This window comes from Haliotis rufescens, unplaced genomic scaffold (assembly GCF_023055435.1).
Source record: "Haliotis rufescens isolate VD_foot unplaced genomic scaffold, xgHalRufe1.0.p SCAF_21, whole genome shotgun sequence".
Lineage (NCBI taxonomy): Eukaryota > Metazoa > Mollusca > Gastropoda > Lepetellida > Haliotidae > Haliotis > Haliotis rufescens.
Window position 1 is genome coordinate 9,861,862 of NW_025963902.1, and position 22,542 is coordinate 9,884,403.

The 22,542-nt window shown below is 41.7% G+C and overlaps 1 protein-coding gene and 1 long non-coding RNA gene across 2 annotated transcripts; both read left to right on the plus strand.

Annotated features, from left to right (window-relative positions):
• Positions 1-15,246: 15,246 nt before the first annotated feature.
• On the plus strand, positions 15,247-18,749 carry LOC124150796 (sulfotransferase 1A1-like). Its single transcript, XM_048401335.1, has 4 exons — positions 15,247-15,544; positions 15,827-15,930; positions 17,590-17,752; positions 18,586-18,749. The coding sequence occupies exons 1-4, from the start codon at positions 15,247-15,249 to the stop codon at positions 18,699-18,701; spliced, it is 681 nt and encodes a 226-aa protein (XP_048257292.1). The 3' UTR covers positions 18,702-18,749.
• LOC125382896 lies at positions 15,476-17,690 on the plus strand. Its single transcript, XR_007222556.1, has 3 exons — positions 15,476-15,544; positions 15,827-15,930; positions 17,590-17,690. It is a non-coding gene; the product is annotated as an uncharacterized LOC125382896 (long non-coding RNA).
• Positions 18,750-22,542: the final 3,793 nt, after the last annotated feature.

Genomic DNA, 22,542 nt, shown 5'->3' on the forward strand with positions numbered 1-22,542 from the left:
TTGTGACGTCAAATCTGGATGCTTCTGCTAGTTTCCTTTGTCTGACGTCAGGGAGGTTGCTGAGGTTTGACCTTTGACCTTAGACATGTCATGTCTGCATCAGAGACTAGTGTTAAGTGTTGTAGCGTGTGTTATATCTAAACATTCAGATGCTTTCCGTTGATCCATAACATGAATTCATCAATGTGTATTTGTGTTATTGTTTAAGGGAGTATAAGGGACCGACCGATAGTTTAGGGTTGTGTGCGGGGTTTGTGCTGTGACTTTGTATCGAGACGAGATATGTCTTTGGCTGCAGCTGCAAAACCAGATATTTTGTTTAATTTGGCCCCAAGTAGCCAACTGACCATTTTCGGGGCGGGACTCTGGTGGAGGATTTTGTTCCCGGGGTCTTTTGTCCAAGGGGGTTTTGTCCTAAGGGATATGTCTATGAGAGTTTTTGTCCTACAATCTCTGGTACCATAGCCTGACGGCGTGAATCTTTGCTCATAATATCAATCACTGACAGGATCTTTTCACAGGCAGCCATCATATACAGCTAGAATATTGCTGATTGCGGAGTTAAGCATGAAACACCCTTAGGCCTTGTACACATTGTTCAGTAATATACACGTGTATAATATCAATATGTGCTACTAAAAATTGAAGAACACCCAATTTCACATATGACGACAGTTAAACTGTCTTGGCTGGTGAATATTGCAACAAAGATAAGATAACAGTGTCACTTTATTAACCCGAACGCAATATTGATAAACGCACATACAAGAGCATCCCCAACCCAATCAACATATAATATGGCACTAGCGAATTGATCGCCTCCGTGGTCTAGCGGTAGAGCGTCCGCCCGGAGAGCGGAAGGTCCGGGGTTCGATCCCCGACCGCGTCATACCAAAGGACGTTTAAAGATGGTACTTGTTGTTACCCTGTCTGGCGCTCGGCATTAAGGGGCTAAAACAAGGACTGGTCGGCTCGGAGTCAGTATACTGTGTCTGAGTGGGGTATTCATGTTAAACTGCAGCGTGGTATCTCAGTGAGCTAGCACTATAAATCGGCATCAGTCCGGACTAGTACAAGCAGACACACAAACACACACACATGTACATGCACGTCGCTATATAAGTGCAATAATCTTGGACGTGACGTTAAATCCCATTTCACCTCACTTCACCTCACTAGCGAATTAATGCTGAATAATCCTTTTTATAAAGCCTGGTACCAGCTGGTATGAATGAATTCCGGGCGTTGTATCTTCTCAACATCGGCAAATCGGCATCGGCTGTTCATAAATACAGAAGAGCACGGATATAACGAATACGGCTATAACGTACACACGGATACCACAAAATGTTACGAAATCTCCAATTGATCTCCCCTATATCATCAAATAAAATGCACATTTAACGAACTGTCTACAGCGAACAAACGAATTTAACTAAATCACATCTGATCACCGAAAACCCCCAAAACACTAATTAGTGACGTGTATAGCGAACAGAGAAATCTCACTCAGTGTCAAGTGTCACTGACAATTTGTAATCAGCGGTCAATCAGTACAATCAGGATGAAACAACACAGCCAGCGGTGACAATTCACCCTTCCCAAACTTGCCTTATGTTAATCGTACCTGTAAGTATTACACGAGATTGGGTGGAAGTATCAGTTCCCTTGCACATGGCGGCCAGTAGTGAGATTTTTGTTTGTTGTTGAACGCCGCATTCAGCAATATACCAGCTATATGACGGCTGTTTGTAAATAGCCGAGGCTGGATTAGACCATCCAGTGATTGACATCATGATCAAGAGCATCGATCCACGCAATGGATACGATGACATGCATCAACCAAGTCAGCGAGCCAGACCACCTCTTACAAGCATAGTCACTTTTTACGGCAATCGGTCTAAATACGAAATTGCGACTCCTAAATGCACTGTCGATGTCCTGGAGATATGCCAATGTTTTTATTCACCGTGTTTCAGATTTTGAACTGTTTGTTTTTCTTTCCAACAGACAGGTTTCCGAACCAGCTTCTGAAGTTAAAAGTCAGCATACTTCAAATAAATGTTTCATAGTACTTTAACGCGATGGTAAAGTCAGTTTGAATTAGGAGATAAACATACTGTGTTTTCAATGTAGAGCTAGGTTACCTGTAGATTTAACCCCGCTAAATTTAACATTTGAAACCTCAAGCTGCGCGTTCGGTTCCAAATTCAAATTCAACACACTCGGCACTCGTGAAGATCAACCTCCCCGTGGTGAGTGCTGGGTAACGCTAATAGCTCTTCCCCCGTAAAAGGCGACCAAATTGGGCAGCCTGTTTGCCGTGAGTTGCGCCCCTTTGTCGGCGGAGGACGGGATTCTGGTGGTTGAGGGCACTGGAGCCAGGAACCGGTGTTCCTTTTGCCCAACACAACACTTCGACCCTTACTTCGCCTAGACGGGTGGTAGAATTGGCCCGATTCTATCAATCGGCTGGTCACGCCATGCCCTGTGCATGGAATAGTGTCACTTCAGAAATATATATCAAATCATTTTATGATGAAATTTGATCATATACTTATGCATATGTAAAAATTGCCTAGAGTCCTATGCCAGAAGGCGGTGGCTCATGGGCCAATCTGGTGATGTCAACCTCCGAATTCTATATGTCTCCAATGTTCTGTCATGTGCCGAACCAGCTGGACATTTCTTTTGGTAGACAAAAGTAGCTCTCCGTGTTGTATTTGCTGGAGTATGCCACCCCTGCAGCCCTGGTGGCTTCCGCTGGGGCATCGTCTTTTTTGTCACTCGATGGCGGGTGGGGAACAGGGGTGCTGAAAAAACTTCCTTTCACCATGTCGCAACAACTATCTGGTTCAACTCGTTATGAGAAAAAGAGAAGACTTGAAAATGACAGTTCACCTGAAAATATGTTTCAAAACAATGATTCTTGGGCTCGTTTCCTAGTGATCGAGGCTGCTGATCATCAACCCTTAAAACTGAACTCTTTTGCCATTTCCAAAGCTGTTTCTGGAATCTGTGGTGCAGTAAAAAATGTAACCCGTGTCCGGTCTGGCTCCCTTCTTGTGGAGTGTGCACGGAGACAGCAATCTGTGAATCTTTTATCAATTACTCAGTTTGCCAATGTTGATGTTGCTGTGTCCGTGCACAGAACACTGAACTCGTGTCGGGGAATCGTTCGGGACAGAGCTCGATGTCTGTCTGATATGTCGGAACAGGAAATTGTTGCTGAACTTGATGATCAAGGTGTTACGTTTGTTAAACGTTTCACCAAAACCAAATATATCCCAAATCCGCTCCGATGTTTTAAATGTCAAACCTTTGGCCATGGTTCTAAATCATGTGATAAACCTGTCAAATGTCATCGTTGTGCTGGCAGCCATGAGGGTGGAGACTGTGAGGAGGACATCGTTTGTGCAAACTTTGGTGGCCAACATTTGTCTTCTTCCAAGTCATGTCCTGTGTGGCAACTGGAATCAAAAATCAATAAAATGAAGTATGAAAACAACATTTCTTTTGCAGAGGCAAGAAAGCAGTTCAATAAACAATCAACGAATCAACCAATTCTAAATTACTCTGCTGCAGTTACCCATTCTGCACCTGTTTCAGTTACCACTGAGTCAATCACATGTCAAACAGATCTCTCATGGGTCCATTCTGAGCAACCCATTAATACCGTTGGAATCAGTCAGCCAACATCCGATTTTCAGACCTGTTCATCAACCCAGAATGCAACCCAGACTGGCACTCAGACTGCGACTCTGACACAGTTGTTCCAGTAACAACCAAAAAAACAGAACCAAACCCAGCTTATTTAAACAAAAAAGAGAGAAAGAAATTAAGTAAGTGACAAACATCTCCGGCAGCCTCGCCACCAAAGCTATCTCTTCATAACTCCTTTGAACCTCTTGATACGGAGGTTACTCTGTCTGTACAGGACAGTAGGAGTAATTCTTCGTCACGTTCACGTGAGAGATCTCCAATTGAGCCTCCATGACTCAATTGTCTAATATGAAACAATGGACTTGCAGAGGGCTTAGGAATAATTTTAATGACATTCAATTATTGATACAGGATTTTAAACCGTTTACTTTATGTCTACAGAAGACATACCTTAAAAGTACAGATACATTTGATATCAGACAGTATAACTGTCATCACTCATATTCCCCTCCAGGTGACAAAGCAACTGGGGGGTCGTCTATCCTGGTTAGACAGGGCGTGATTCACAGCCCTGTTGCTCTCAATTCAAATATTCAAGCTGTTGCTGTTCGTTTAACTTTGAACATTGTCTTTACTCTGTGTTCCTTGTATATTCCTCAATCTACTTTGCTTCGACAATCTGATCTTCAAAATCTGTATGATCAGCTCCCCAAGCCATGTATTATCATGGGTGATCTCAATGGGCACAACCCCCTGTGGGGAAGCGTTACCACAAATAATAAAGGGAAAATACTTGAGGAATTCATTTCTGATAATAATTTATGTATCTGTAATGATGATTCGACCACCTATTTACACCCTGCCACTGGAACATACTCAGCACTTGATCTGTCTCTCACAGATTCAGAACTATTAAATGAGTTTGAATGGTTGGTCCATGATGACCTCTGCGGAAGCGATCACTTTCCCACCATTCTTAAAGTTGTAAACCCGAATCCTGAAACCTCCACATCCATGTTGAATTTAACAAAGGCCAATTGGTCATTGTTTGAAACATTGTGTACTGCAAAATTAACCCCTCATCATTTTCAAAATATTGAAGATCCGATTCAGTTGTTGTCAGATCAGCTCAATGAAATAGCTGATCAAACAATTCCTAAGTCCTCTGCAAATCCTCATCTTTGCAAACCGTGGTTTACTTACGAATGTAAACAGGCACGGAAGTGTAGGAAGAAAGCGGAAAAGTACTTCCGCCGACATCCTACAGTTCATAATTTAGATCAAGTAAAAATTACAAATGCAAAAGCCAGGCGGGCTTATCAACACAACAAGCGTCAATCTTGGAGGAAATATGTCTCCAAAATAAATTCCCGTACTCCTATGTCCAAGGTATGGAACATGATACAAAAAATTAAAGGCAAAGGATCAAAGTCTTCTGTTCACCATCTTAAGGAAGGTGATCAGTTATTAACTGATAAATCAGACAGTGCCAATAAACTTGGTGAAACATTGGCAAAACATTCGTCATCGTCTCATTATGTCCCTGAATTCGTAAAATATCAGAAACATCAGGAAAAGAAAAATGTTAATTTTCATTCTGATAACGGGGAAGACTATAATGAAGTGTTTTCCTTCCATGAGCTACATACTGCCCTTGAGCAAGCTCATGATACAGCGGCTGGTGCTGACAATATTCACTATCAGCTACTGAAACATTTGCCTAAATCATGTCTAGAAACACTTTTAGATATATTTGACCAAATATGGACGTCGGGGAATTTTCCTCCTTCGTGGCATAATGCCATTGTGGTCCCTATCCCAAAGCCTGGTCGGGACCATACAGATCCAATATCTTTAACCAGTTGTGTCTGTAAAACCATGGAGCGAATGGTAAACAATAGATTAGTTTGGTTCTTAGAAACCAATAATCTATTAACAAATATCCAATGTGGTTTTCAAAAAAATCGAAGTACTATTGATCAGTTAGTAAGATTGGAATCTTTTGTGAAAAATGCTATTGTCAACAAACAACATGCAGTGTCAATATTTTTCGATCTTGAAAAAGCTTACGACACTACCTGGAAGCATGGCATTTTAAAAGATTTACACGAGTTTGGTCTGAGAGGCCGCTTACCACATTTTATATCACAGTTTTTAGCCGGCAGGCAATTTCAAGTTACTCTATTTAGTATTAAAATCAATAGTCTTTCAAAGGTTTTAAGTGATGCACTTTTCGTAGATGATTTTAATATCTCTTGTCGTGGTAAAAATATGCATACTATTGAGAGACAGCTACAATAATGCCTAAATAAAATTCAGAAATGGTCACTAGAGAATGGGTTTAAGTTCTCTAAAGTCAAAACAAACTGTATCCATTTTTGCCGCAAATATAAACCGCATAAGGACCCTGAAATATTTTTGGCTGGTTTTCCTCTTAAAGTTGTTAAGGAAGCCAAGTTCTTGGGCATTATTTTTGATAATCTTCTAACATTTTTACCACATATAAAATATCTGAAGACTAAATGTCTGAAGGCAATTGACTTGTTGAAAGTCGTTTCTCATTCAAAATGGGGAGGGGATCAGACAACTCTCCTTTATTTATATCGTTCTCTCATCCGTTCCAAACTCGTTATGGCTCCATCATTTATGGCGGAGCCTGTAAAATCAACTTAAAATTATTAGATTCAGTACATCATCAAGGCCTGAGGCTTTGTCTTGGTGCCTTCAGAACATCACCAGTTGACAGCTTATATGTAGTGGCTGATGAGCCATCTCTCAAACAACGTCGAATTAAACTTTCATTACAATAAGTGACTAAATTATATTCAAACCCGTCGAATCCAGCATACGATTCTGCATATTGTGTGTTTAATGCCATGTATGAAAATTTATTTCAATCAAAACCAAAACTTGTTCCTCCTCTAGGGTTCAGAATTAAACCACATATTATCGCAGCTAATATTGATCTATCTACTATCTCACCATACCGGTTACTGTCTACACCTCCTTGGCAACTAGTCAAACCAGAGGTAGACCTAACACTAACTACTCTCAAGAAAGCTGACACAAACCAGTTGGTCTATCAACAAGAATATGCCCAATTGCGGTCAAAATATGATACCCATCGCTCTATTTTTACCGATGGCTCCAAGGATGGTGGCAAAGTTTCAAGTGCCACAGCATTGGATCTAAAAGGGTGTCTTCCAGAATCCCAGATGATAGTTCTATTTTCACAGCTGAGGCCAATGCTATTTTTATAGCATTGGACTTCATTCAAAACCAATCATCTCAACAGTTCATCATCTTTTCTGATTCCTTGTCATGCTTTCAGGCAATACATAATTGTTCTTCAGATCATCCGCTGATTCTTAATATTTTAGAATTGAATAATGTTCTCGCCACTGCCCAATACGACATCGTCTTTTGCTGGTTGCCCAGTCATGTTGGAATTGCGTGTAACACTATGGCTGATACTGCTGCAAAGGCAGCACTCAACAAATCAGTAACACCACTGCTTTTACCATACAGTGATTAAAAGCCCATTATTAGATGCTACATCAAAGATCTAATGCAAAAGAAGTGGAACACCCAAGTAGGTATAAACAAACTTTATGCTATAAAACCAACAATAGGGTATACCTACTTGGGTTTCCATTCAAGACATGACGAAGTTGTTTTGCAACGATGTCGTATTGGACACAGTCGATATACCCACGAGTTTATTTCAAAAGGTGAGGATCCTCCATTCTGTGTTCCTTGTGATGAGAGAATCACAGTCAAGCATGTTTTACTTGACTGTGTTGATTTTTCTCTCATAAGGGACAGATATTATCATTCAACATCTTTAAAGGATCTTTTTTATAATACCAGTGCTCATTTAATTCTCGGTTTTTTAAAAGAAATACTATTATTTGATAAATTATGAATTGTTTTAGAATAGTTGGATATTATTGTCAACTGATATGTATGAAGGCAGTGCCACTCGGGGTTAAAGTAGTGTTAAATTATTGTCCCCCTGACAGTGGCACATGAGTCCATCTATATTGAAGTAATTAATATCAACTAGTGTTTTACTTCCTTGACTGGTTTTGAGTTTTAATATAGGTTAATATTTCGTACAACCACTCGTGATCAAAGTGATGGCATAAATCCTGCTGGGAATCATGCAGGAAGCAAAAGCACTGTAAGTCCCCATGATCCCCAGTTAGGTGGTCTAGCTTTGGTTATTAGTGGTCTATAGCCATGTTTTAATTGATATGACTTAATCTATGTATTGCTATATGTTTAAAAAAAATTATGATCTGGTTTGTCTTATTAAAAACTGTGATATACCTTACTATAATACTGTCCTTTGTCGACAGATATTTTAAATCTAATACCTTGTTCCCATCGCTATTTGGCTGAAATATTGCCGATGCGATGTAAAATTAAACTCACTCACTCACTCACTCACTCACTCACTCACTCACTCACTCACACGCACACACTTTTACAACATTGTTTAACAATAAATTACACAGTCACATAACAATAATATTCTATGAAGCTGCTAGGTTTATCAGTGGGACACGTTATCCAGGTTGCTATTTTTCACAAGGAACAAAACGTCTGAGCACCGTCGCGCCTTTTCACAGTCTCAAACTGAACTGCTTCTGACTATACTATACGTTGTAACACACTCAGAGGCGGGGCTGAACTCTTACTGATCTCAGGTAAGTGGCATCAATGTACGTGTCATCATATTACACAGTCAACGCATACTTGACCTCGTCAACATGATCGGAACTGTGTGACCGTCGATCGGAGAGGAAGGGGTGTATTTACTGATTGGCTTTTACCGCAACCATACTTTGGACCAGAGACACTGGAAACCCGTTTTCAAAAGCATTATATAGCATGCAGAAATCTTTCTTTATCTAGTGTATTTTGCCCCGTGTAAAGTTGACCCAGTCAGGTTTCCATATGGCAGTCTTTAGACTGACTTATGTTTTTATCATAAATACATCTTCTGATTATTTTCAATATCCTTTGATATATTGATCATCATTCACTATTATCATATTATAATCATATTTGTCAATCTACATTACGTGCAGTGGCTTTAGTAATTAATAACACACACACTGCATAATACAGCTTCAAAGGAGTACCCTATTTGATCTGTCTGTCTGTATGCATTTGTCACTATCAAAACGTTTACACTTGTATTTAGAAAACACCACTGTTTATCACAGAGACACTTCATATTGTAAGGGATTCGGGAAGATCCGGGGAAGAATGGGTCTTCAGCAACCCATGCTTGCCGTAAAAGGCGACTATGCTTATCGTAAGAGCCGAGTAACGGGATCGGGTGGTCAGGCTCGCTGACTTGGTTGATGCATGTCATCGACCTCCATTGCGTGGATCGATGCTCATGATATCAAGCATGATATCAGACTCGATTATTTACAAACGGCCGTCATATAGCTGGAATATTGCTGTGTGCGGCGTTAAACAACAAACCAACCGACCAACCGTTCGCTGATCAACGGTTTGCCTAGTTCAAACTCATAGGGAAGGGTCGTTTCCATATCATAACTCACAAACCCTCAAAGAGCTTTTCGTGAAACGTTACACGCAGTAGTGTTTCATAAGATATTCCCTTTACTTCACTTTCTGACAATTTACACTTCCATGCATTTATAACCCCTCTCTTGTGACAGTTGAGGATGTCAGTCATAAAGATCCCGGATGCTGGCGGAGAAAACATCACTTTCCTGGATGTGGATGGTCATTTGTACCCAAATGCCGACTTTGGTTACCCCGTTGACGTTGCTGTCAAAGGCATGCGCGACCTCCCCATCAGAAAGGATGACGTCTTTGTCTGCGCGTATCCTAAATGTGGTAAGCACTCGAGAAATAGCTTCTTCTTTTTATCCCTTGCAAATGTGGTGAGCAGTTGAGAAATAACTTCTTTTTTTCCCTTGCCAGTGTTTATCCCGGATTTTTTTACCCATGTGAAACCAAGCACATCTCTTACTTATTATGAGCGATACTTTGCCTTCAAACAGTTGAAACTGTATTTGATGTTCATTAGTTCTGAGAGAGTGAGTATGGTTTAACGCCCTTTTTAGAAATATTCCAGCAATATCACGGCGGGGAACACCAGAAATGTGCTTTACACATTGTACCCACGTGGGGAATCGAACCTAGGTCTTCGGCGTGAATGAGCGAACGCTTTAACCACTAGGCTAACCTACCGACCCTCGTCATTTGTAACTCGCATTATGAATTAGTTAATGTTACTGAAGAATATATACCCACGCGCAAAAGAAACGCAGGTGGTTTTAAGCAAATAGGTAACAAACACGGAACCATAAATTTATACTTGTTTTAGCATGCAGTGAAGCCTGATGGTGTTATCAATATTTTTGGTTGCATTTTGGAAGTCCCGTGTAAAAACGCAACATAAAAAACGAATCGCCAAAACCCGCCATTTCAATGAATATGTGGGTATCATGCACCCATTTCTCGCGAAATCGAAAATGCACGAACTGTCACGAACTGTAGTGGGTATAAAACTGTGGCCGATTCTTGGTCCTACCACTCCTTGGTCAACAATGCCACGCCTAACTCAAATTCTGAGAAACCCGGCTATCGGACGCTTGGAAGCTGGAGAGTCTGTCCATGATGTTGTCCGTCATTTCAACGTTAACTTTACCACAATTAACCGTCTCCTGCATCGATACAATGCTACACAGACCAAAGACGACCTTCCTCGGAGCGGTCGTCCTAGGGTCACCACACCTCGACAAGATCGGCAGATTACCCGTCAACACCAGCGACATCCGTTCCTAACTGCAAGTGAAAGTGCTCGACAGACCATAGGAACACTCAGTCGACACATTAGCCGGGACACTGTGATCCGACGTCTCCGTTCCAACAACCTAAGATGTCGCCGACCAGCACGTCGTCCTGTTCTCCAACCACGGCATCGACAAGTACGACTTCAATGGGCACAGGGTCATCACAATTGGCGTCATCGTGAGTGGAGGCGTGTCATCTTCTCTGATGAAAGTCTCTCATTCGGACGGAAGAGTCAGAATTTGGCGGCGTCGAGGTGATCGTTTCGCTGACAGAAACGTTGTGGCAAGGGATCCATGGGGTGGACCTAGCGTCATGATATGGGCAGGGATTGGACTTAATGCGAGACTTGGACCCATGTACTTTCTGAATGTTGGTCAAGGTCGGGGACACCGCGTCACTGCTCAGCGGTATATCGACCAAGTGATCAGACCCCACGTTGTTCCATTTTTTGCACAACATCAACAACACATTTTCCAGCAGGACAACGCTCGTCCCTATGTTGCCAGAGCTACCATGGCCTTTCTGCAACAACACAACATCCGTGTTCTACCGTGGCAAGCCCTCAGCCCTGATCTGAACCCCATCGAACACTTGTGGGATGAGTTTCAAAGGCGTCTGCACAATGTGTGCCCAGTCCCTACAACTGCTGATGAACTACGCACAGCTGCTCTGGGTGTGTGCAGGAGGATCCCTAGGGCCTTCACTGATCCACTTAATGTACGGGAGATGTGTGGCAGTGATCAATGCTAATGGTGGTCACACCAGGTATTGACTGACATTTTGAGTATTGACCCGAAACTGTGTAAGCCCTTAACATTTGAAAAAAACAATTATGTCATCTGCCTTTTAATCCATTAAACTGTCTTCAGTCATTTTTTTGTCAATCTTGCCCTGTTAGTATTTCTTGTCTTTGCTGTTGAAAATAAATAACATGTATACTGCATATTCGACGTGCGGTTCTTTTGCATGTGAGTATAATTTTATCCTTGCGTAACCTATTTCCGAACCTTTATTATTCTGCTGGGAATATTTAAAAATCTGTATATTACTGCATAATAAGCATTGTCAACTGAAATAAAATACAAATTACATTATCTTTTATGTATTTCTATTTATTGTCTGCTCTAGTTTGTAATAAACAAATAATAATTACATGAATATTAATGTATTCTATTCATTGTCCGCTTTATGTGGTATTAAAAAGAGGAAATATTTCCCGAGTACAGGCGTCTTTACCGCGAACAGCTGTTCATTTCGTTGGCATGTGGGAGATTTTAATGGTCTTCGAAAATGTGTGTTTAGATCGTATTTTAATATATTCAAAGTGAAAAGATATGAAGTAGCTACCGTTGTAAATGGTTTTAAGAGTTTACTGAGATCTTACGAAAATTATGTAAAGTTCCATGCAGCGCAAAAGGAATCGGTTATGCACAGTGGGAGTTCACATGCAGTGTTGCGTGTATGCAACTTGCTGTATCGATTGACAGCTTGTGACGAATGAATAATTTATTGTGTGAGTCTTCAATGGAAGATAGATAATTTTATTAAAGCAATACAATCAGCTACAGTCCGTTTGATTCCATTTGAGACCGATGAATTGCTCACTAACTCAAAATCTAAGAATTGCAACAAAACAAAAATGTGCACAGCGACATGAATTGGACAGACCAACTCTGATGGTTTGTCTCATGAAAGAGGTAGACCACAATATGCTTTGAAAAAGTATCGTTTACGAACTGCACGTGCAGTTGGGATAACAGAAGGGAACTAAAAACTATGTTAAAAAAGAATACTGATTCAACCTGCAGTGACACACCTGAGGGGACAACTCAAAACCCAAGCGATGTTTTAAAGTCGATTCATTTCAACAAGAGATGGTTAGAAACGCCATTAAGACTCTGTATAAACAAAATATCTATGTCTCTCTCCGTACTCTTAAAAAATATATGGAGACAAATCATTCATTGACCATTTCAAAATATCAGTTATGGAAATTGCTACACCAATTTGGTTTCCGTTACAAAAAAGTATGCTCCGAAAATAGACATGCATTATGCGAGAGGTCTGATATTTTTCGACTAAGGAACCATTTCTTACGCACACTACGAGAAAAACGTTACAAGGTTTATAAGCCCGTATACTTGGACGAAACGTGGGTAAACGCTTCCCATACCACAGGAACACAATGGTTCCCTAGCTCCTCTTCTGATTTCTGTGCCAGGAAATTGCCACTTGGCAAGGGTGAGTGGCTTATTGTGCTCCATGCTGGCTGCAAGAGTCGGGAATTCCTACCAGGCTGTTCGCTAGTCTTCAAGGCAAAATCCAAGGACAACCGAGACTATCATACCGAAATGAACGGAGTGGTATTCCTAGAATGGGTTAAAACTCAACTGGTACCGGTATTGCCCCCCAAGAGTCTGGTTGTCATGGACAATGCTCCATATCATGGCGTTCAGGTACCTAACACAAAAGCCCCAACGTCTAACAGTAGGAAGGGCGATATGATAGAATGGTTGACAAACAAAGCAATACCGTATCCATAAAAAGCAACCTGTTCTGTATGATATTATAAAGTCTAATAAAACCACACCTGTCTTTAAAGTTGACGAGTATCTTAAAGAACATGGCCATTCAGTTTTGCGATTCAGTTTTATCATTGTGATTTGAACCCAATAGAACTAATTTGGGGTATCATTTAATCGGATGTTGCCAGGCAAAATACAACATTCAAACTGCGGGATGTACAGAAACTGGTTCAACAATCAATAGACACCATCACGCAGGAAACGTGGCAAAAGTGTGTTGAGAATGAAATAGAGAGACATTATTTGGATCAAAGTGAATTGGACCATGCCACAATCAAGCAAGTGATCATCAGGGTAGACACGGACAGCGGCGATAGCGATTCGGACAACAGCGACACCGATTCAGAATGCACTGTCACAGCTTCAGAAACCTGCAACAGTGACTCCGATTGAACACCCAAAACAGCTTGTGAGATGACCCCCATATACGGTGCACATGCTTGTTCATTACCTGGCTGTTCCATGAGCGACTGGTCCTCCCTGGTAGGAGATGGCGAAAAATGTCAACAATATGATGATCGTTTATTAAACAATTTTTTTATTCGGGTGTCCAAAATTATGAGACAAACCATCAGAGTTGGTCTGTCCAATTCATGTCGCTGTGCACATTTTGGTTTTGTTGCAATTATTAGATTTTGAGTTAGTGAGCAATTCATCGGTCTCAGATGGAATCAAACGGACTGTAATGCTAAAAGGATGTTGGTGAGACATCTACATGTATGACAACTATGAATCGCGGAATAAGTGAATCCCTGCGGGCCTTGCAACGATTTCTTTTGGAGATGGAACATCACTTCAAACCTTCAAGACAAACAATCTTCTTCTCTGATAGGCGAAGCCAATTATTTTGTTTGTAAAAATTTCTGGACCTTTTAGAAAGTCCAGTGATTATTTCCTTATGTGTTTACAATCTTGGGAATGTTTAACGTATATATACGACTATATAATTCTTTCTGTTTTCAGGAACAGATGAGGATGGCCATATTATGGCCGAGACTTTTTATTGTGGCTAAAGTTTGTTTTGTTTTTTTCAAGCAGATGGATGCTGAGTTTTTTATTTACACAAAATTATGAGCTTTTTTTTCTTTTCAAAAAGGCATTTTACCACTTTGGCGAAACCTACGAACATTGAGTAGTGGTGCTGACAGCAGAAGGTTGCATTAGAACCAACGACGAGTGGATCCTGACAAATACTAGTATCAGGTCGCATATACTTAATCCAGGTTATCTTCCATGTATCATTGTTCTTCCTCGACACGGGGAGGTGAGTGTTTGAAACGTTCGTCCGTGTTCGATTTCCATATGGATGCAATGTGTGAACCACATTTCTGGTGTACCCCGCTGTGATATTGTTGGTTTATTGCTAAAAGCAGCGTAAAACCACTCAGTCACATACTCCTTCCCTTTCCGCTGGTTTGACGTTATTTGCAATCATATTTATGACACACGTGCTGGGCACAAGGTAACCCAGGGCGGTGGGGTAGCCTAGTGGTTAAAGCGTTCGCTCGTTACACCTAAGACCCGGGTTCGATTCCCCACATGGGTACAATGTGTGAAGCCCATTTCTGGTGTTCCCCGCGGTGATATTGATGGAGTATCTTAAAAGCGGCGTAAAACCATACTCACTCACAAATAAAATCATCAGAAATAAGAGCGAGTGAGTGACGTTTTATCGCTTTTAGGAATATTTCATCAAAATCAGGTCAATGGCCACCTGGAATGGGGCTCCATTCATTATTCACACATGTTAAATCGAACCTGAGAAAGGCTTTAACTGCCAGGAGACGAATACACCTTGCTTCTAGGCCCGTGAAGATCCGGGGTAGATAGAATACGTCTTCAGCAACCCATGCATGCTGTAAAAGGTGACTATGCTTGTTGTAATTTGATTCGACTAACGGGATCGGGTGGTCAGACTCGCTGACTTGGTTGATGCATGTCATCAATCCCAATTGCGTGGATCGATGCTCATGATATTAATCACTGGATTGTCTGGTCCAGACTAAAAAATTTACAGACCGCCGTCATATAGCTGGAATATTGCTGAGTGCGGCGTTAAACAACAATCCATCCAACCAACCAACTTCGCTGCAAAATGCTAACTAATCTCTCTCTCTGTTGAGGAATTTCAGGCACTCACTGGGTGTGGGAAATGGCCCGCCTTCTTCTGTCGAGCGACACGGAGACTGTTATAATTAAGGAGAAATTGATGTTGGAGTTCATGGGAAATGACGTCTTAGAGAAGTTCCCGTCCCCTCGAGTTTTAAACACGCATTGCCTTGTCGAGCAGCTGCCACGTGGTGTCATTGAGAAGAAGTGCAAGATCATCTACATTCTTCGAAACCCCAAGGACATGGCAGTGTCGTTCTTCCACCACCACAAGAAAATACAATCGTATGAATATGATGGGAAATGGGAAAATTATTTCCCTTTACTGCTGGATGGGAAAGGTTAGAGCTATTCAGGAGGAGTGAGTGAGGGGGCGAATGTTGTTTACGTTCCAGATAGACAAACTGCTGACTGACCAGGCAACGACCAGAATGCTGCATCAATAAAGCTTCTGACTATTTTATTCGGGGAGGGGTCGTATCATAACGTAAAAGGATCGCCTTAGCGAAGCTATGTAACTGAATGGGTCCAAAGTTTTTTCTCAAAATAGAATAGAGATGAATACAATCAACACTAGAAGGCAAGTTTCACAAACCCCTAATACTAAAATCTCCACAATTCAGTTGACTTCGGGTCGTTTTTCACATACCTGAAGGACTGGGCTGCCATTGGGACAACCCATCCCGACTTGCCGATCTTGACCCTGGTGTATGAAGATCTAAAAGAGGTAACAGTTCTTCAGCTTCACGTGGCTCGTACGTGCTCTATTTGTAATTGCATTGTGCAAAGTCCATTGGGGTTTATGTGGTAGTGAATGAGAGATGCACTCGTAAGTCATTAAGTGAATCTTTATGATGCTTTTAATTCCAGCGTTTATGTTTTCGCAACAATAATGAGGGGGAGCCATGTTATATGGTTGCACTTGATTTGTAGACCGGCGCGGGGGCACGGGTGGCCCAGTCATCTAAGGCGCCGCGATTTGCTGTGCAGAGTTGCGTCACTTGGGCACGCCAGAAACCTATGATAGTGGGTTCGAATCCCGGTTCGCCCCGATAATATTTCTAGGTTTGTCAACACTTTACCCGTGCTCGAGGGTTTCACCAAGTGGTAAACGTCTGAGACCTGCATCACTTCAGGCTTTCCTCCCACATTAAGCTGACACGCTGCTATACTTGAATAATGTTAAAAGCGGCGTTTAACCCAACTCACACACTCACTCACTTAATTATGTGCTTAGGCTGCTGAGTATGTCGTTGTTTTTCCAGCAGATCAACTGAACCAAATATACAATGTATGTATACACTGATTTTTCTTAATGTCAGCATCGGACCGCCTCCGTGTTCTAGTGGTAGAGCGTCCGCCCGGAGAGCGGAAGGTCCGGGGTTCGATGCCCGGCCGCGTCATAGCAAAATACGTCAAAAGATGGTACTTGTTGTCATCCTGTCTGGCGCTCGGCATAAAGGGGCTTAAACAAGGACTGGTCGGTTCGGAGTCAGTATACTGTGTCTGAGTGGGGTATTCATGTTAAACTGCTGCATGGTATCTCTGTGTGCTAGCACTATAAATCGCCATCAGTCCGGATCTGTACAAGGAGCCACACACACACACGTGCATGCACGTCGCTAGATAAGTGCAATAATCTTGGACGCGACGTTAAACCCCATTTCCCTTCACCTCATGTCGACATCGATTCTCTGGTCACGATGCCAGCATCTGCTTAATGGTCATCACAATTTTTTTGTGAACAAAGTTTAAGTGAACACATTGATGTGGGAGGAAAGAGATGCAAGTCTTAGACGCTTCCTAGTATTGTGGACCCCACCAGCACAGGTATGGTGCTGACAACCAAAAAACATAATGTGTGGTTGGTTGCTTGGTTTGTTGTTTAACGCCGCACTGAGCTATATTCCAGCTATATGACGGCTGTCTGGAAATAATCGAGTCTGGACCAGCCAATCCAGTGATTTAAATCATGAACATAGATTCACACAATTGGGATACGGTGACGTGTATCAACCAAGTCAGCGAGCCTGACCACCGGATCCTGTTAGTCGCCTCTTACGACAAGCATAGTCGCATTTTACGGCAAGCATGGGTTGCTGAAGACCTATTCTACCCCTGATCTTCACAGGTCACATAATATGTGATACAAAGCTACCATGGTAGATTTCTGGCGCATCTATGGGATTTGGGTGCTTCAGACGACTGGATCAACCGTGCCCCTTTGAGAGGGTATGGCGATTAATGTTTCTTGAAATATATTCTGTTGGCGTGGTAAGAGAAACTGAGCCAGTGGGAACTCGACAATAAAACCGAAAACGTTGAGGGGATGTCATATATCTATTTATCATTGTGATAATGTCAGCCAATACTTCATCTATTTCAGGATCCACTTCCCGGTATTAGAAAGCTAGCTAAGTTTCTGAATGCTGAGAAATCAGAGGAATTCTACCTTAAAGTAAAAGAGGTGACGAGTTTCAACAAAATGAAGGCAACGAAAGGCAAATTTATCACAACACCTGACGGTTCATCTATTATGTACAGAAAAGGTGGGTATACGTGCCAGCACTACATCTGGATGGAAAACGTTAGTTCAGCAACGAGTCATGTTGTTCGCGTTGTCGTGCAGATTGAAGATGTCCTGTGTATAAACGTCGACGTGAACATTTCACGCCTTACTGCATACAGATTCAGTGGAGGTAGCGTGGTGATGTGGGCAGGAATCGCACACAATGTCAAACCCAACCTGGTTCACGCTCAGGGCAACCCACCCGAGAGAATAGTTGGCAGCATTCAAGTCCTGGCCTGGACTTCTCGAACACCAGATGTAAACATTGTCAATCCTTTTTAGGATGATTCGCATACACGGGTGCGACAGCGTCATCCACAGACTGTCTCAGTGGGGTACTACAGGCCGAGTGGGACATCATTCCCCAAGGTCCGAATCGTACCCTCATAGCTTTCATGACCATGGACATGAGATGTCTTGACTCCCAAGGTGGGCACATATGATACTTTCTGCAGATGGTCTTGACATGTCATGTCTGCATCAGTGACTGGTGTTAACTGTTGTAGCGTGTGTCATATCTAAACATTCAGCGGCTTTCCGTTGATCCATGACATAAATCCATTCATGTGCGTTTGTTTTTGGAGGGAGTACAAAAGAAAATAGCCATTTTCGTGGCTGGTTATTGTTGATGGACTCTATGGCATTTAGAAATTGCTAGAGCATGACGATGTGCCACTGTGCATGTTTTTGCAGCATTTTTTTAGGATAAAATGTCAAAATATGTGAGACACATTATCCCATCCTACCCACCCCAACCCTGTTCGAACGCATATTTATTCAATGAGATTCTGTTGCCTTTTTCCCGTGTTTCAGGTGAAGTTGGCGAATGGAAACATTATTTCACCGTGGCCCAGAACGAGCTATTTGACAGAACATACAAGGAAAACATGGCTGATTGTCACATAAAGTTTAGATACACGCTGCAGTAAGAATCGAATCGCTTTGGTGTCAGATGGGCAACCTATGCTCATATATCGACCCGAGAACAAGAACCAAATTATTACAGAGTGCAACAGAACTGATTTTTATTTACTGTGTGAGGGAATACTTTAATTTTAATATTTACTGAATTCTGTTACTGAATTCTATTAACATGACTTCGTATAATACATACACAATTTGCGATTTGTTCCAATTAATAGGTGCATGGGAATATCTGGTGCTGTGGTGGTGGCGCATGATCTCAGATTTAATTACCCAAGTTAATGACGGTGACGTAACAACAACATTGATATACTGGCTGATTCTATTTCCACACAAATGACCCTGGTGTGGAAAGTTTCACCATCTCCATGTTTTTGTTGAAAATTGTCACAAACACAATAATTGGTACCAAATATATAACATCTTAAAGTGCTATGGAAATAGATAAACAATATTCATGTGTGTTCCTATATTGATCAACCTTATTCATGCGGCGTTAATTTGTACATAAAACCAATAGGTCCAGTTCTGTAACCGTGGGAAATCTCTGCTGCAACCAGAGCCCAATGTGTTATTGTATTTAGAAATGTGCTCCACATGTCTACCATGCTGAGTGTGGCGTTAAACAACAACAACAACAAAAACAAACAAATACATGTCTACCACAAACGGTTTCCAAAGCTTTGCTTTCATATACGCCCATTGCATGCTCGTCGCCATTGTTGTCTAAAATGAGGATTGTGTGACCGGTCTCGACTGACATTTCTGTTGCTCATGCTGTCAACCATTGGTTTCCCAGGTCGAGATTCGATTATGTACAGCCGTTGTGATATAGCTAAACAGTGCAGACTGCGGCGTTAAATATTATTATCTCACTTACTTAGGAAATTAGGAAATCATACTGTCATTTCCATTATATTTTGTCACGAATTTATAAAGACAGTGAACATTGTTCAACGTGCTAGTCGATGTGTTTCAGCTGCCTTTATATATTTTGATTTTGGGAAATATTTGCCTTCCATGAAAGATTCATGACTGTTTGTTTCAAATGTCATGTATACACGATTCTTGGTCATGATACATGTCACATGACCAGTCTTATTCCTTTAGGGGCGGTGAGGCAGCCAAGTGGTTAAAGCGTTCGCTCGCCACGCCAAAGACCCGGGTTCCATTCCCCAGATGGGTACAATGTGTGAAGCCCATTTCTAGTGTCCCTGCGTGATATTGCTGGTATATTGCTAAACGCGGGTTAAAACCATACTCGCTCAGTCACACTTATTCCTTTATCCGTTACCCTTTGTCAAAATGACATTGTAAATATAATAAATCATCCAAACTTTACTTTCGTGTTGTGTAAATGTTATTTCTGTAACATGATATGCATAGACTCACAATGAACACCATGCATGCACACACACGCACGCACAGCCGCCCTTAGACAGATTGGACATGCTTTTCCCATCGAATGAGAAAAATAAGGTGTTTATTTCCATTAAGGGGCCACCGACCGATTATACAGTCCATAAGGCATAATCGTTAAACGATGCTGCAAACAATCACATAAGCATCTTTATTGACGAAATAGTTGACACGATTTTATAGGGTTAGAAACAAACATTTGGCCAAGCAGTTGATAACATATTTATTGCTAATATTGCTTACAACCATGAACAGTATATAGAGACATTATTCAACAGTAGAACATTCAACATGAGATGAATACTTTAAGAAGTGATAAGGACAGGATATATGGATTAAGAAGGAACAAGACATCATTACCCCTTTAGATACAAGGTGATGGATGATGAGGACGTATAACAACCTATGCAAATAGTCGCTTAGGCAGGTAAACTGTATCGCTGGAAACTATACTCCCACGCAAAAGAAACGCAAGTCGAGTATGCAGTATACATGTTATTTATTTTCAACAGTAAAGACAAGAAATACTAATGGGGCAAGATTGACAAAAATTTGACTGAAGACAGTTTAATGGATTAAAAGGCAGATGACATAATTGTTTTTTTCAAATGTTAAGGCCTAAACAGTTTCGGGTCAATACCCAAAATGTCAGTCAATACCTGGCGTGACCACCATTAGCATTGATCACTCCCACACATCTCATGTACATTGAGTGGATCAGACGATTTGTGAAGGCCCTGCAGATCCTCTTGCACACATCCAGAGCAGCTGGGCGTAGTTCATCGGCAGTTGTAGGGACTGGGCGCACATTGTGCAGACGCCTTTGAACCTCATCCCACAAGTGTTCGATGGGGTTCAGATCGAGCGTTGTCCTGCTGGAAAATGTGTTGTTGGTGTTGTGCAAAAAATGGAACAACGTGGGGTCTGATCACTTGTGACACCGTGTCCCCGACCTTGACCAACCTTCAGAGAGCACAATCAAGACGCTAGGTCCACCCCATGGATCCCTTTCCACAACGTTTCTGTCAGCGAAACGATCACCTCGACGCCGCCAAATTCTGACTCTTCCGTCTGCATGGGAGACACAAAAGCGACTTTCATCAGAGAAGATGACACGCCTCCACTCACGATGACGCCATTTGTGGTGACCCTGTGCCCACTGAAGTCGTGCTTGTCGATGCCGTGGTTGGAGAACAGGACGACGTGCTGATCGGCGACATCTGAGGTTGTTTGAACGGAGACGTCGGATCACAGTGTCCCGGCTAATGTGTCGATTTTGTGTTCCCATGGTCTGTCGAGCACCGTCTCTTGCAGTTAGGAACGGATGTCGCTGGTGTTGATGGGTAATCTGCCGATCTTGTCGAGGTGTGGTGACCCTAGGACGACCGCTCCGAGGAAGGTCATCTGTGGTCTGTGTAGCATTGTATCGATGCAGGAGACGGTAAATTGTGGTAATGTTAACGTTGAAATGACGGGCAACATCTTAGACAGACTCTCCAGCTTCCAAACGTCCGATATCCTGGTTTCTCTGAATTTGAGTTAGGCGTGGCATTGTTGACCAAGGAGTGGTAGGTCCAAGAATCGCGATCGGCCACAGTTTTATTCGTTATTCGACATCGGAATTTACTGGGAGAGAACGATATCATCAAGCTCCTCCCTTTCTTGATTGACATTGTCAATCAAGCAACAGCGTCTACCGGTATTCCTACTTCTCAGATTTCATTGGTCAGTTCTCGTATGTTAGATTACAGGCCCGAGTTGACGCTGTACTCTGTAAATTTTCCGTTCTGTGCATGCGCGATTTCGCGTATTGTTTCCACTTTGTCCCCACTACTTGACAATGATTCATAAACACAGTCTCGTGATAAGTTCGGAATCGTACAATGTCGCTTTAATTTATGGCATGTTCTTGATCGGCACGCGTTTCCCATTAACTAAAACAATGATAACGATAATAATTTTAGTCAAAATAATTAGGAAAGCGCAAGGCTCAGGAACGTCTGAGTATAGGAAAAGGATTTATACTTTCGAAAGTTATATAATCGTCAAATACGCTAACGAATATCAACCGGCTTTTAAAACTTTTTTTTGTAGAAGGTGATCTTGGTGTATATTGACAGATATTATATGCATATACATTTTTACGATATTGCTTATTATAATGTTTATTAATAGTTTTAAGGTTCGTCCGCCAAATTGACGGGATTCCACTTTCTCATTTGTACATGACACTTAAGCAGTGTCCTGTTACTGTAAACAGATTAGTTTAAAATTCCAAACTGGTGATGTCTATTCAGACTAATGCTTAGTCTCCAAAACTGCCTAGTTTTGAAAGAAACAAGTAACTCCATTTAAATTGAAGAGGAGCCCCAGTTATATGGGAGATTCCGAGATGAACCTATTTTATGGATATCTAAGCTGCCACCC